Here is a 15,761-nt window from a genome sequence, read left to right as displayed (position 1 = left end):
GTGTCACCAGTGTCAACCATGGAGCCCATAAGAGATATTGTTTTTCCAATTCTGATGGTTTATATTGCTATGACATTTGTTTGCATAATGCACAAGAATATCTAAACTAGTAATTTTGGCAATGATTGGTGTTATTATAATTTTCCTTGTGTACTGTGTATTTTCTTCTTTGAGATATATGTAGTCAGTGGCACTTGATGAGGAAGTTGAAGGCTGCTTTTGTCCAAGAGAGAGATTGTTGTTATTACTAAATTTGTTCCCAGCATCACACCCTAAATTCCTGGGGTGCCGACTTGAATAAAATATGGGGGCAGGTAAGCCCCACCCCACATAATTGGTCACAAGAAGTGGCACATTCACAGCATTTGAATGGCAATGCCCATTGACCTGGGTGGGGGCCTGGACCCCACAAATATTTTTTGCTCAATCTACGTTCTTGGCAGAGCTATGCACAGTTTCTGGTCCTGATTTATAAATCTGGATCAGACTCTATAGGGTCCAAACCGACCCAAACCTGATTTGCCCTCCCCTGCATCCACATCCAGATCATGATAATGATCCAGAAAATATAGTTCCCCAGTCTGGAGCTGGTCAAGAATAAGAAAACAACACAGAGGAAACTGATGAGACACAAATTTATTCAAAGATCAAGATCAGAGGTCAGAGTGAATGATATCCCAGGACTACTCAAGCTCTAAGATATGGACACACACACACACACACACACACACACACACACTATTTTCTTCCCCTTATTAGGCTTTCCTTGTTGTTCAGGTCAGACCTCAGCACAATGATGTAGCATTTAGGGAAAAAGATGCAACCCAGTAACCCAGCACTGGAGGACAAGATGGAGAAGACCTCCACGGCTACCATGTATTTCCCTTTGGTGCTCAGGTAGGTTGGAACAAAGGTCAGCCAAACACTGCAGAAAACCAACATGCTAAACGTGATAAATTTGGCCTCGTTAAAACTGTCAGGTAACTTTCTGGCCAGGAAAGCCACAAGGAAACTCACAATGGCCAGAAAACCCATATAGCCCAAAGCACAATAGAACATGGCAGCTGAACCCTCATTGCACTCCAGGATGATCTCACTCTTCAGTGACTGCATGTCTGTATCTGGGAATGGAGGGGAAGCACTTAGCCAAAGGGTGCAAATGCCAGCTTGAAGGAAAGAGCAGGAAAAGACCACGCAATTGGCCAGCCCCTTCCCCACCCATCTCCTCATTCTGGATCCGGGCTTGGTTGCCATGAATGCTAGAACCACGGTGATGGTTTTGGCCAGAATACTGGAAAGGGCCACCGAGAAGACGATGCTGAAAGTCATTTGTCGGAAGAGGCAGGTCCCTTTTCCAGGCTGACCAATGAAGAGCAAGGAGCAGAGGAAGCAGAGAAGGAGGGAGAGGAGGAGGAGGTAGGTGAGGCTGCGGTTGTTGGCTTTGACGATGGGCGTGTCCTTGTGCTTCACAAAAGTCGCCAGCACGAAGGTGGTGATCAGGGAGAAAGCCAGAGCGGAGACAGCTAAGCTGAGCCCTAACTTTTCTTGGTAGGAGAGGTAGCTCAGCCCCCTTGGAATACACCCTGTTTGGGCCTGGTTTGGGTAGTTTTCTTCTGTGCACTTGACACAGGCATCCATATCTGGAGGGTAGAGGAACAATTAAAAATGTCAAGATGATGACCTACATCTACCTGAAAGAATCAGTTATGGCAGGCAGTGAAAGTGTTCTTGAAATTGTTTGACAAACTCCAAGAGATTGGACACCCATAATTTCAGGGAGAGGGTTTGAATGTTGCTGAGCTTGGTCTAGTACATGCATATCCTCTAACATTCCTCTGATGAAAATAGGGATGTCCAGTTACATAAACATATTTTTTATTATTTATACTTTGCCCTGCTGCTCTGGGTAGCTTCCAACAGATATAAAAACAATGAAACATTAAGCATTCAGAAAACATTAAATATACAGGGTTGCCTTCAGATGGCTCAGGGGTCAGATTATTTTATAGCCGCTAACATTTCCCCAATCAAGCTAGGGAATTCCTAAGGAAAAGCAAGGCATTCTGGGTTCAAATCAGAAAACAGGATGGCTTCTGTAAAACCAGGACTGTCCCTGGAAAATAAGGACACTTGCAGTGTCTAGTAGATGCACATCTCATCTAAAACGAAGAATGCTCTAGGAAGTTCCCTTATTCCCATAGTATATTCGTATCTGCTTGTTGTTATTGAAAATCTCCATAAATTAATTACAAAATAATTAATTAATGAGCCCCTGTGTTCTGATTCGATACATGATGTCCAATCACAGAACGTTTCAGGATTTGGGCTCATTGGCCCTTAAACTCTAAGTTATGATGCGCAGCTTGGGAGTTTAGACATTACATTGAGAGTGGGAGTGGTTTAGCCCTTCAGGAATGTATATAAACAGTTGCTTTGCCCCTGTGGTACAGTTCTGTTAGTTCAATAAAGTTTCTTGCTGTTACCATTGTGTCTCACTTTGGGGGAACCCAGCTACACTTCTAGGGCCTCCTAGCCACCTGAATCTATTTATGGCCTGAGGTCTCTGAATACAGAGACTGACAAAGGTTCAGTAAAGGGCTTTTCTTTAGGTGCGGAACTCCCAGAGAATGGATCCCACTTTTCCATTTTTAAAATATTCATCTGATTGATCACATGGCTGATGTGTGTGATTTAAATACCCCCTAATAGTCTGTTTTAAATTAAAAATATATTGTTATTTAATCCTGCCTTTCTTCCAATTATCTCAATGCAGCTTATATCATTCCCCTCATTAGATCTTCATGATAATCCTGTTTGGTAAGATAGTGACTGGCATAAGGTCAAAATGTCCTTGTTTGTTTGAAACATAATTTTAAAAATAAAGTTGCTTGTTTAGTTTTCGTTAACATATGTATCTCTGTCCATGTTGCCTCTTACCCTTCTGATTTGAGATCGTCCCTTCTGGACATGGAAAACAATCATAGCAGCAGAATTTCTCTCCCTCCTTCTTTTTCCTGCTGGAGCCAGGATAGCAGTTGTCATTGCACACAGAAACTGGCAGCCCCTGCACAGAAACATGAACAGTGGCTTAGTAGGAATATATGAACCCTCATGATTAGGAGAGTGTGCATGTGCCAGCTGGGTCTGTGGACCCTAAACCAGCGTTTCTCAACCAGGGGCCATATAGCCCCCTGGAGGCCCCCAGGATATTCCAAAGGGGCCACAGGTGAAAACCACATAAATAGGGGGCCTTGACAAGAGACTAGGGGGGCAGGTTTCTGTCATGTGAATTATTTACTCTGCCTAACATGGAGTGGATTACTGTCATCATGCCCAGAATATGGAAATATCAAGCAGAGATAAAGTAAATAAACAAGAAAAGAGATAATGCGGGATTTGACCAAAACAAATTCTGGAAAAAGGAAGAAACTTTCAAAAGTGTTGAAACTTGTTTGCCTCTCCATCATTCAGTCTCCATTCTCTAGATGTTGGCATCTTATACTAAACCCCCCATCATCCTTGATCATTGGCTATCCTGCCTGATAATGATGGGAGTCATAGTCCAACAACATTAGGGGACCCAGCATTATTTTATTTTATTTTACAATATCTGGGATGGATCTACACTCATGATTTATAAGATTAAGAAAGGGTTAAGGAAAGATTTTCAAAATGTAAGAGCCACATTACGTTTAGCTTAGAACGTTGATCATGCATTATTAAAATGGGACACCAGAGGTTGCTGCAGAGCAACCAGGACCCAGGCAGTGAGGGGAACTGCTGTTTTGGAAGTAATTAACTTTTTTAAAGCAATTATGTTTTAGAATGATATAGTTAAAATCATTCTAATGACATTAAAAAGGTCAGTGTACATGCAGCTCTGGTCTCACACTGCTACATCTCACCTGATTAAAGCTTTTATGCCACACAATCTGATCATCATAAATGGTTAACTCTTTGCCGAAAGGAGCCTGAGGGTTCAGTTTTCCAACTTTGGCTCTAATCACTGAACCATTGGGGTAAATCCTCCAGTTTGTAACATCGAAACCTACAACTAATTCTGCATTTTCATTAAAGTATACAGTATCTCCAGCACTGTTGTTGAATATGATGCTCCGTAGAAATTGATGGACCTGGATTTAAGAAAGAACAGTCTGTGGTAGAAAATCTTAAATTAACTGGAGATTCAAACACCCATTGGACAGAGAATTTACTTTTTTCTCAGAGCCAAATTGATCTGCGGGAAGAATCAACTCGGTATGGATATCTAATCAGTATGGATATCTAATGAACTAACATTAAGAACTAAAAAAGTGGAACTACAACCTCGGACACTCTTGGAGCATAATTCATTACTGCTGGAATTAAGAAGAGTAGAAAACTCACCTTACAGATGGAGGCTAAACAAAAGCTTATTAGACAATAAAAATTACCTCGCAGAAAGCTGGGGAAAACCTTGAGATATTATTTTGAACTAAATTTGAAGCAATGTATGGATATAAATGTGGTTTGGGGCACAATTAAAGCAGTAATGAGAGTTTTTTTATACAACAAAATACTCTGCAAAAAGAGAGAGAGAGAAGAGAGAAGAAAAAGAAAGAGTTACTAGATGAACTGATTAAACACGAAAAACAAATAATTAAAAAAACAGGAAATGAACCAACAAAACAGAATATAAAGATGTTACAAACCTAATTTTCATTGTTGGTAAATCAAGAAATTGAATGGAAAATAAAATTGATAAAACACGAATTTTGAGTTTGCAAACAAATGAGGAAAATTGCTAGCTTAGCAGTTTTTTTAAAAAAGCAAGGAAGTTGGATTGGAAAATGAAGATAAAATTGATCCATATTTAAAGTAGAATGTCCTACAAAAGATTCCAAAAGAAAAGATAAATCTTTTAAATGCACCAATAATGATGATGGAACTGCAACAAGCAAGAGGACAAGCTAAAACAGAGAAATTGCCATGACCAAATGGACTTTCAGCTAAATATTACAAAAAACGGCAAGATCAGTTGGCACAACCATTGAAAGATGTAATGAATAAGATAATGAATTTGAGTAAATTGTCAGATTCTTGCTTATATTACATTAATTCCAAAACAGGTTTCAGATTTACTTTTAGTTAAAAATTACAGGCCGATCTCACTATTGAATAATGACTACAAATTATTTGCCAATATTTTAGCAAACTGTTTGAAAACAGTGTTAAAAGAAACAATCCACCAAGATCAAGCTGGCTTTCTACCTGGCTGCCCGATGAAAGATAATACAAGGAATATAATAGACATAAAAGAGTATCTGGAGGCCAGGAATGAAAAGCAAGCGGATGTGATCTTTACTGATGCAGAGAAGGCCTTTGATGATGTTTCTTGGATTATTATGAAAAAGACAATGGAAATGATGGAATTTGGAGGGCCATTCCTTAGAGGAATTGATGCCATATATTCTGAGCAGAAAGCCATTCTGATTGTGAATAATGTAGTAACTGAAAAATGTGGAATTACAAAGGGAACAAGACAGAGTTGTCCCATGTCACCATACTGCTTATACTAGTCTAAGAGATCCTAGCAAGAAATGTAAGAGCAGATGAAGGAATAAAAGGAATTATGGTGGGAAGTAAAGCATATAAACTGAAAGCTTTTGTGGACAACCTTGTGATAACAGTTGAAGAAGCCCTGGTCAACATACCAAGGCTGTTAGATAAGATTCAGAAATTTGGGCAAGTAGCCGGTTTTATGAATTCAGTTTGTTTGTTTGTCTGTCTATCGTTCTTTCATCTATCTATCTATCTATCTATCTATCTATCTATCTATCTATCATCTATCTATCTATCTATCTATCTATCTATCTATCTATCTAATCTATCTATCATCTATAATCATCTATCATCATCATCTATCTATCATCTATCTATTAAAAAAAAAGGCAAATGAAATCGAAAAACTGCAACAGTTGGTAATGATAAGCATCCTAGCTGACCTCAAAGGACACATCATTATTCCTTAAAATCTTATTCCCTTTGTTTCTGTTTTGTCCTCTAGATAGATGGCAAGAGAGTTCCCCCTGCAATGCAAGAATCTCAGCTCAAGCTTCCATGACAGCTCTTCATGTCGGAAAGTTCTTCCTGACAAGTATAATACAGTGATTAAGGATAAGAATAAAAACAACAACATGGGAGGGTTGGGAAGTATATATATATATATATATATATATATATATATATATATATGAGTATGCGAAGTAAATTGATTTAATGTTTTTGAAAAACCTAATAAATACTACTACTACTACTACTACTACTACTACTAATGAAAGTTCTTCCTGATGTTCATTCAGAATCTCCTTTCTTGTAACTTGACACCTTTGGTTTTGGTCCTACCCTCCAGCGCAGGAGAACACAAATCTGCTCCATCTTCCATGGGACAGCCCTTGAGATACCTGAAGATGGCTATCGCATCTCCTCTCACTCTTCTCTTATCCAGGCTAAACATACGGAACTCCCTCAACTGTTCCTTGTCAGGCTTCATTTCCAGAGCCTTGATCATCTTGGGCTCCCTCCTCTGCAGGCAACCCACTATCTGCTGACAGGAATGGCAAAGAGCCAAATTTGAAAACCAGCCCTCTTTACTCCACTTCTTCTCTCACCGCAGCACCTCTCCTCTCCTCCTTGCACCCAATACACAGCTCTGGACTGCAGGGGTGGGAACTTAGTTACCTAAAAAATTATCTGATTTAATTACCTGCCATGGTTCCACATTCTGAAATGCCGTTTTTCGTCCTTCTTTCAATCTTCTATGCATGGATTTGAACTGGAATATAGCATTCAGAGCATGTGCCACAGCATAGATAGCATTGTAGACATTGTAGCTGTGGCCAGTCATTTTCATTTCAAACAAACCTCCAGGAAGACTCTCCAGATTCTCTTCCCCAGTGCAGGTTTTATTCTCTTCTCCTTCCCACTCCTTGGACGTTGTTAGCAAACAGCCAAAAGCCTGTTCCCAGAAGTCTTGAATAAAGCCATCTCTTTTGAACCACAAAGGTCTTACCATCTGAAGGAACTTTTGGAAACCCTCAGGCTGATTTGAGTGAACTGTGAAAGATATGGAGCCATGGAAGGTTTGTAAATCCCAATTCTTTTGAATAGAGTGTGATGCAAAATCCCAGTGAGATGTAACGATCCAGACTTTGCCCCGGAATGGCAATTCCAAGAATGGTGCTACAAAAATGAGCATTCTCAAAGCCTGAAAGGATGGAGGTTCTCCATATACAAAAAACACACTGGCTTTCTCCTTGAAGACAGTTAAATAGTATTCTACACGTTGTAAAACATATTCTATAATCTCATCCACATAATTCCATTTTGGTATTCTCATGATGAAGGCATAACAGATGCCGTTTTCATCAAGCATTGGGGCCATTGTCTGCAAAAACCGGTCCCCTTTGTCATCATCCACAGCCCAGAGCCCAATCCATGTCCATCGAAAATGTTTGAGTAACCGCACAACCCCAATGTGCTGTTGGGCTTCATTTGGGACCATCTGGTACAAAAAGGGGAATAAAGTGTTGGCATGTTGTATTGGCAAAAATGATCCATAAGTGAGCTGAAATAAAATGCACAAGTATTCTTCACGTGGTCTTCTCTGTTTTGCCACCAAACCATTTAGCCACTATCACGTCACCCCCAGAAGTTTATATGCAATAGAACAAATGTTCCAGAGCATGACCAGACCCGTCTCTGGCAGTCAGAGCAGAAACAGGGAATTGGTGAGCTGAGCCAGAGGGTTGGAAATGAAAGATCTCAGTACAGAGCTAAAGTACTAAAGTAGTGTCCAGAGCAGACCGAGGAGATTACATCTACAATAGGAGCAAAGTCCCCACCCACCATCTCTTGAAACACTTTTTTTTGCATCTGGATTTTTGTCATGCTCTGGGGTAGACACTTCCCTGCCTTCCTCGCTTGATACTGCCTTCTGGTAGCAAGGAGATTCGGTTTCCCACAGATTTGGCTACAGTAGGAATAGGGCTCCCTGCTATGTCTCTGCTCATTTAGTGCTCATGGTTTTCATTATGCTGGTTTGCTCCATGTAGATACTTCAGCTTGGCCCTTAGTGGGTACAATGGCCATGGACGTTGTTGAGCTATATGTCACCTATCATAGCTACAGGGGTGGTATGGGCTTTAAAATGGAAAGTCACTTTTCTCATTTCCTGGAAAGAATGGTTTGATGAAATTTTGGGATTTGATAAGAATGGTTAAAAAAACACATCATTTTATTTTATCTCAAAAGTGGCAATTAATATAGAAATAGATGCTGGCAAAACTGGAGGTCCTTTATACAATATTGCCATGAAAATAATTATCTCCTGAAAGAGTACATTTTTAATTTTTTTCTGAATAAATATTATACTTACATTTACTTATGTAACATTGTGATACAAAGTTATTTTGGGGGTAGTTTTGTTGATTATTGATAATAATTCTTAAATAAATAAGCTTTTTTTTAAAAAAAAATGTTTTAAAAGTTCTTCTCTAACTTTGTTTTTTAATGCCAGTGCAGGGCACAGAATAATAATAATAAAAAACCCCATCACTTAAATATGCTAGAAAGGGCACAGATAGTTCCAATATACAACAATCATCTTGGATAGGATGGGAACTGCAAACACGGAGAGAGTGAGCTGAGCAGAGCTATGAGGTTCACGTCAAAGATTGAAAAACCTGAAGAGAACTCTGGAGTGAGAAGTTTATTGAAAGATCAGTATTGAAGACTGTTCACAAGCTCTTGCCTGTGAGGCATGAGATCGGCTTCTGCAAAAAAAGTGTGCAACTTCCTCAAACCTCCCTCTTCTGATTGATTTTAAGAAGTTTTCCATCTCTAGCTGCCACTATCCAACTTTAGGTCCATGAGACAAAGGCGGAAATTGGGGAATAAGACAAAGCTTTAATATTGGGAAGGAGGTGATTAGTGGGCCAAGTGAGTCATTGATGTGAAGAGGGACTTGAGGTGGCCTTAGGACCATTGCTGATTCCTCCAGATCCTTGGTTGTCCTGGATTTCTCTACAGGGCCCCACATCTTTCCCTCAGAAGACTTCTCCCCAGCCTCTGTGTCCCACAGCATCCTGAGAGTTCCCAGCTCTGGAGTAAATCATGGATAAAAATGTTGATCTGAGAAATGACAAAGCCCTGAGTCACTTCACTGCAAATTTATCTCAAGTCTGATTTACCTCCAGGATCAGCCCTGTTTCCAATGAGCTGTAAATAAACCTGATAGTATTATCACTTGGACTGCATTTAACCAGTTGGCTATCCAAAATATCACAGGCCATGTTTTCAAAATCATGATATTGTGCCACAACTCTGAACTATCTGTACTTGCATGCACACAGCTTACCTGTGGAGTCTTGTAGATGGCTGAAATGACGGCCACATTGGCAGAGATTTCAGAGATACACCCTCCAATGAGAGCTATCAGGTTGTTGTGGTTGTGACACTTGAAGTTGGGGACAAAGCGACGTTGTGCAGAAAAGAGGCTGAGGGTGGCCTTATAGGTCGTCTTTGCAGTGTAGTAGCTATTGAGGGTGTGAAATCCCAGCGAGAGATTTGATAAAATGTTGGGATTTTCATTTATCTCTTTGACAGCAAATGCTAAGGCCAGGATGTGCTGGTAGTTCTTTGGCACTGAACTGTAATAAAAGTAGTAGATGACACAAATACTGAGAGAAGCAAGAAAAATATGTGTGTCCTCTTCATCTCTCAGCTCTTCTTTCAGTTATTACAATCAAACAATAAATAAGATGAAATTGCATCAAGTAAGTAAGAAGGAATTATTTATTATCTGGAAATAGCAAGGTAACGGAAGAGTGTCTCCCACTCCGTGATGAAATCAGAGAAGACAGCAAGTGAGAGGTACAACTGGAAGCCTCTTCTTAGTCTATATATTTGCAAACAGTGTAATACAATATGTCTTATGACCAATTTAAAAATTACATGCACACACACCCCATCATATCCAAGATTTAGAACCTCAAAGCCAAAGTGATAGCATTTGGGTCAAAATTAAGGGAGAGAAGAATAACAGAGACCTCATTGTGGGAGTTTACTATAGATCCCCAAGCCAAACGGAGGACATAGATGATGCCTTCCTGGAACAGATGGCCAAGCATGCAAAAGGAAGGGAGATAGTAGTAATGGGGGACTTCAATTACCCGGATATTTGTTGGACGTCAAACTCAGCCAAGAGCATAAGGTCAAACAAATTCCTCACTGGCCTTGCAGACAACTTCATTGTCCAGAAAGTGGGAGAAGCAACAAGAGGAACAGCCATTTTAGATCTGGTCCTAACCAATGTTGATGACCTGGTTAGTGGGGTAGATGTGGAAGGATCATTAGGCGCGAGTGATCATGCTCTTCTGAAGTTTACTATACAGCGGAAAGGAGCAGCCAAGCATACTAGGACTCAATTTCTTGACTTTAAGAAAGCCGACTTCATAAAACTTAGGGAAGTGCTGGGTGAGATCCCATGGACAGCAATACTAAAAGGAAAAGGAGTTCATGATGGCTGGGAGTTTGTTAAGAGGGAGATAGTAAAAGCACAACGTCAGGCAATACCAATGAGACGGAAACATGGAAGGTGCCTAAAGAAGCCAGGGTGGCTATCTAAAGAACTTTTAACTGAATTAAGATTAAAAAAGGATGTGTACAAAAAATGGAAAAGGGGGGAAACCACCAAAGAGGAATTCAAACAAATAGCCAGCACGTGTAGACACAAAGTCAGAAAAGCTAAAGCACAGAATGAACTCAGGCTTGCTAGAGAGGTTAAAAGCAACAAAAAAGGCTTTTATGGGTATGTTCGTAGCAAAAGGAAGAACAAAGAAACAGTGGGGTCACTCAGAGGAGAAGATGGTGAAATGCAAACAGGGGACACAGAAAGGGCTGAACTCCTCAATGCCTTCTTTGCCTCAGTCTTCTCCGATAAAGAAAACAATGCCCGACCTGAAGAATTTGGAGCAAATGATTCAGCAAAGGAAACACAGCCCAGAATAAGTAAGGAGATAGTACAAGAATATTTGGCTAGTTTAGATGTATTCAAGTCTCCAGGGCCAGATGAACTGCATCCAAGAGTATTAAAAGAACTGGCAGATGTGATCTCAGAACCACTGGCAGTCATCTTTGAGAATTCCTGGAGAACAGGCGAAGTCCCGGCAGACTGGAGGAGGGCAAATGTTGTCCCTATTTTCAAAAAGGGGAAAAGAGAGGACCCAAATAATTACCGCCCAGTCAGTCTGACATCAATAGCAGGGAAGATTCTGGAACAGATCATTAAGCAAACAGTCTGTGAGCACCTAGAAAGGAATGCTGTGATCACCAATAGTCAGCATGGATTTCTGAAAAATAAGTCATGTCAGACTAACCTGATCTCATTTTTTGACAGAATTACAAGCCTGGTAGATGAAGGGAACGCAGTGGATGTAGCCTACCTTGATTTCAGCAAGGCATTTGACAAGGTGCCCCATGATATTCTTGTAAAGAAGCTGGTAAAATGCGGTCTTGACTATGCTACCACTCAGTGGATTTGTAACTGGCTGACTGACCGAACCCAAAGGGTGCTCATCAATGGTTCCTCTTCATCCTGGAGAAGAGTGACTTGTGGCGTGCCACAGGGTTCTGTCTTGGGCCCGGTCTTATTCAACATCTTTATCAACGACTTGGATGATGGACTCAAGGGCATCCTGATCAAATTTGCAGATGACACCAAACTGGGAGGGGTGGCTAACACCCCAGAGGACAGGATCACACGTCAAAACGACCTTGACAGATTAGAGAACTGGGCAAAAACAAACAAGATGAATTTTAACAGGGAGAAATGTAAAGTATTGCACTTGGGCAAAAAAAATGAGAGGCACAAATACAAGATGGGTGACACCTGGCTTGAGAGCAGTACATGTGAAAAGGATCTAGGAGTCTTGGTTGACCACAAACTTGACATGAGCCAACAGTGTGACGCGGCAGCTAAAAAAGCCAGTGCAATTCTGGGCTGCATCAATAGGAGTATAGCATCTAGATCAGGGGTCTGCAACCCGCGGCTCCGGAGCCGCATGTGGCTCTTTTACACCTTTGCCGCGGCTCCGGGGCGGATACTAGCAAGGGGAGGAGGCGCATTGTGCGCCCTGACACTCCCCACTGTGGCGGGCGCTGTACTGGCTGTGACATCGCATGGGGGCGGTGTGTGCGTTAGTCACGCACCGTCCCGACGTCACCTTCCCGTCCGCTGTCAGATCGGACATTAAGGTAAGAAACAATATATGCAGTGTTATATTTGTTTTAAATGTCGCAATGGTTTTGCGGCTCCCAGTTTCTTTTTCTTCGGAAACGGGTCCAAGTGGCTCTTTTTGTCTTAAAGGTTGCAGACCCCTGATCTAGATCAAGGGAAGTAATAGTGCCACTGTATTCTGCTCTGGTCAGACCACACCTGGAGTACTGTGTCCAGTTCTGGGCACCACAATTCAAGAAGGACACTGACAAACTGGAATGTGTCCAGAGGAGGGCAACCAAAATGGTCAAAGGCCTGGAAACGATGCCTTATGAGGAACGGCTAAGGGAGCTGGGCATGTTTAGCCTGGAGAAGAGGAGGTTAAGGGGTGATATGATAGCCATGTTCAAATATATAAAAGGATGTCACATAGAGGAGGGAGAAAGGTTGTTTTCTGCTGCTCCAGAGAAGCGGACACGGAGCAATGGATCCAAACTACAAGAAAGAAGATTCCACCTAAACATTAGGAAGAACTTCCTGACAGTAAGAGCTGTTCGACAGTGGAATTTGCTGCCAAGGAGTGTGGTGGAGTCTCCTACTTTGGAGGTCTTTAAGCAGAGGCTTGACAACCATATGTCAGGAGTGCTCTGATGGTGTTTCCTGCTTGGCAGGGGGTTGGACTCGATGGCCCTTGTGGTCTCTTCCAACTCTATGATTCTATGATTCTATGATTCTATATATTACCTCTACCTATTTAAATGCACCAGAAGAGGCATCCGGAGAATATTTCCAAATGCTCCTCTCATACACATACTCTCATCAGATTTGATTGTGGGTCCAATGTATTTACAGTTGCAGCAACTGAGTGGAACTGGTCATATGTAATCTGGAGTGGGATGAAGGAAGGGCAGGATGAAATCAAGAGGAAGGATGGAATAGGGTGACATGCCTGGACCAAAATAATATGAAATGAAAGTTTAAAAGACCAGGTGACTGAAAGACAAAGGGATGGGATACAGATGAAGGCCAAGGATGGTAGAGAACAAAGAGTAAGAAGAAGTAGTGTGGAGAAAAACAAATACATGCAAATTCCTCCACCTAGAGTGTGCGAAAGCCCAGTGGAAGTACTGAAGATCCTTACACTTCAATGACACTTGTGTGAGAAAACTTACTAATGCTTTGTGTTAACAGTATAATGCGGAAGGCTAAATAGATATGAACAAGCTTCTGACATGACACTTTTCTCACTCCAAAAATGAACCCTTTTCCTTAAAGACATATTCCCAGTAATTATATTCTGAACATACGTTGCAACAAGTGTGTGTGTGTGTGTGTGTGTGTTTGTTTATATATATGAGAGAGAGAGAGAGAGAGAGAGAGACTTACATGGGCTCATCTATCACAATCTGTGTTGGCTGTTCCATGAAAGAGAGGAGATTGTAGAGCAAGAAGACCTGAGAAACAATTTCACTGATGACCAGGTCTCCTGGCAGGTAAAACTCATGAGGAATAGGGAGGGGATCGTCACGTATGCTGCAATTCATGGAATATGCCTGGCAAACACTATGACACAGCAGCACAAGCAGCAAGATCACAACCAGCAGGATCCTTCTGTGGAAAGGGTCTTCCCACGAAAAGCAGCTTCCCATGTTTCCCTCTGCAGAATTGCATGTGGCTTTGATCAGGACTGATTTCAGCAGGAGCTAGCTTTCATGAAAATAATCTGGATCAAATCATTTTTCTGTTGACTTTATTCTTTGGTGGTGAGTGGTAATTAATTTTAAAAAAAGGGGAAATACCTCATATACCTCAATGCCCTGGTGTGAAAGCAGGCAGAAAGGGTGAAACTCTGCAAATCAGTTTGTGCAAAGGAACAGAAATAATGCCAAAACAGGATTTCAAATAAAATCTGGGAAGTGGAAGATACAGCAGCCAAAGAGAAATATGAAGCGGGAATGATGATTAATGAATTATACAGACTCTTGCCTATCTCTTGTTCTAAAAAATATGAGGCTTTTGTAACTTCTTTCAGAAACTGATGGTTGATGCGCTAAAGATCCCTGGAAGCACTTTTTGTTCTCAGTCGGATGGAAAGCAGCAATTCTGGTAATGATAGGGGTGACTATTCCCCAAGGAGCCCCTTGTTTTTGAAGTTGCATTTTTTTGAAACTGTGAGGACTCCACCCACTTCGCCTCCCTGGAGTCCTATAACTCATATTTTCTCTTTTGAAGAGTAGTTAGGAATATGTGACACGTAGCTCAGTAGGTCCAAGCTGCCTCTGCTCAAGTTAGAGTAAATTTAACTACACATCCCTGATATTAGGCATTGCCCAACAATTCTTTGTTTTTGCTTTAATGTGAAAGCCCAGATTTTAAGGTAGAATCACAATCTGGGGAAATTTGAGGTTCAATTCAATGGGGAAATTTGAGGCCCAGTTTCATCATGATGTTGGGAACATCTCCTTTAACAAATCTGTTCTAATATTGTTTGCCTATAATAGCATATGGTCAAAAGAATTCATTTATGTAGTATTAGTAATATTAATGATGTAATAAAAATGGGGGTCAAAAAGTCTGGGGCCTAAGCATCTTTAAATCTATATTTTGACCATATTCAAGTGTCTGGAAAGGGGTTTATCAGCTGGATTTTCAAAACCCATTAAAAAATATCTTCAGGACCTACAAAACTCAATATAGTGACATGTGATGACTGTATTAGTTTTTCAGTCTAGATTCCTTCTCAACTTTGCTACTCCAAATCCCCTGGGATGTCATAGGAGAGCCTGCATATGCTGAGGGAACAAGAAAACTCTTTCACTGCAGTCATCTGTGGAGACACCATCATCCAGCCTGGACATTGAGGTCCACCTCCAAAGGCCTTCTGATGGGTCCCTGACTGCAAGAAGTGAGGTTACAGGGAACCAGGCCTTCTTGGCAGTGGTGCCCTCTCTGTGGAATGCCCTCGCATCGGATGTCAACGAGATCAACAACTATTTGACTTTTAGAAGACATTTGAAGGCTGCCATGTTCAGGGAAGTTTTTTATGGTTGATGTTTCATTGTATTTTAAAAAATTTCACGGGAGCTGCCCAGTATGGCTGGGGCAACCTAGTCAGATGGAAGGCATATATGATGATCGTGATGATGATGATGATGATGATGATGATGATGATGATGAAAAAAGGAAGCCATCCAGACTGGTGTTTTATTGTAGGGGTATTTTGTAACACTTTCTGTAATAGTGCATTATTTGTATCTCTATTCTGCTTCAATGTGTTCTGGGATACTTTGCCTGTGCAACCAAATTATTGCAGTAGTGCAAGCAAAACAGGACACAAATATACCAAAACATTTATGGAATAATAGGTTGCAGGAAATTATGTGATATGCACTGATTGGAAGTGAAGCTATGACCACCTGAAATATTTTGTGGACATGATGAGCATAAATCATCAAGATGTCTGGGTGGGCCAAGAAATATGAATACAACAGAGAGGAAAAGAGAC

At 41.0% G+C, this 15,761-nt stretch overlaps 1 protein-coding gene across 1 annotated transcript; it reads right to left on the bottom strand.

Moving 5' to 3' along the window:
• Positions 1 to 738: 738 nt before the first annotated feature.
• On the bottom strand, positions 739 to 13,800 carry LOC310693808 (vomeronasal type-2 receptor 26-like; the record flags this gene model as incomplete). Its single annotated transcript, XM_083476185.1, has 6 exons — positions 739 to 1,640; positions 2,938 to 3,064; positions 3,906 to 4,133; positions 6,746 to 7,606; positions 9,398 to 9,575; positions 13,643 to 13,800. The coding sequence occupies 6 exons, from the start codon at positions 13,798 to 13,800 to the stop codon at positions 739 to 741; spliced, it is 2,454 nt and encodes an 817-aa protein (XP_083332311.1).
• Between the last annotated feature and the right edge of the window lie 1,961 nt (positions 13,801 to 15,761).

This window comes from Podarcis liolepis, assembly GCF_965112155.1.
Source record: "Podarcis liolepis genome assembly, chromosome: 14".
NCBI classification, from domain to species: Eukaryota; Metazoa; Chordata; class Lepidosauria; order Squamata; family Lacertidae; genus Podarcis; species Podarcis liolepis.
This window is presented reverse-complemented; position numbering and strand designations above follow the sequence as displayed.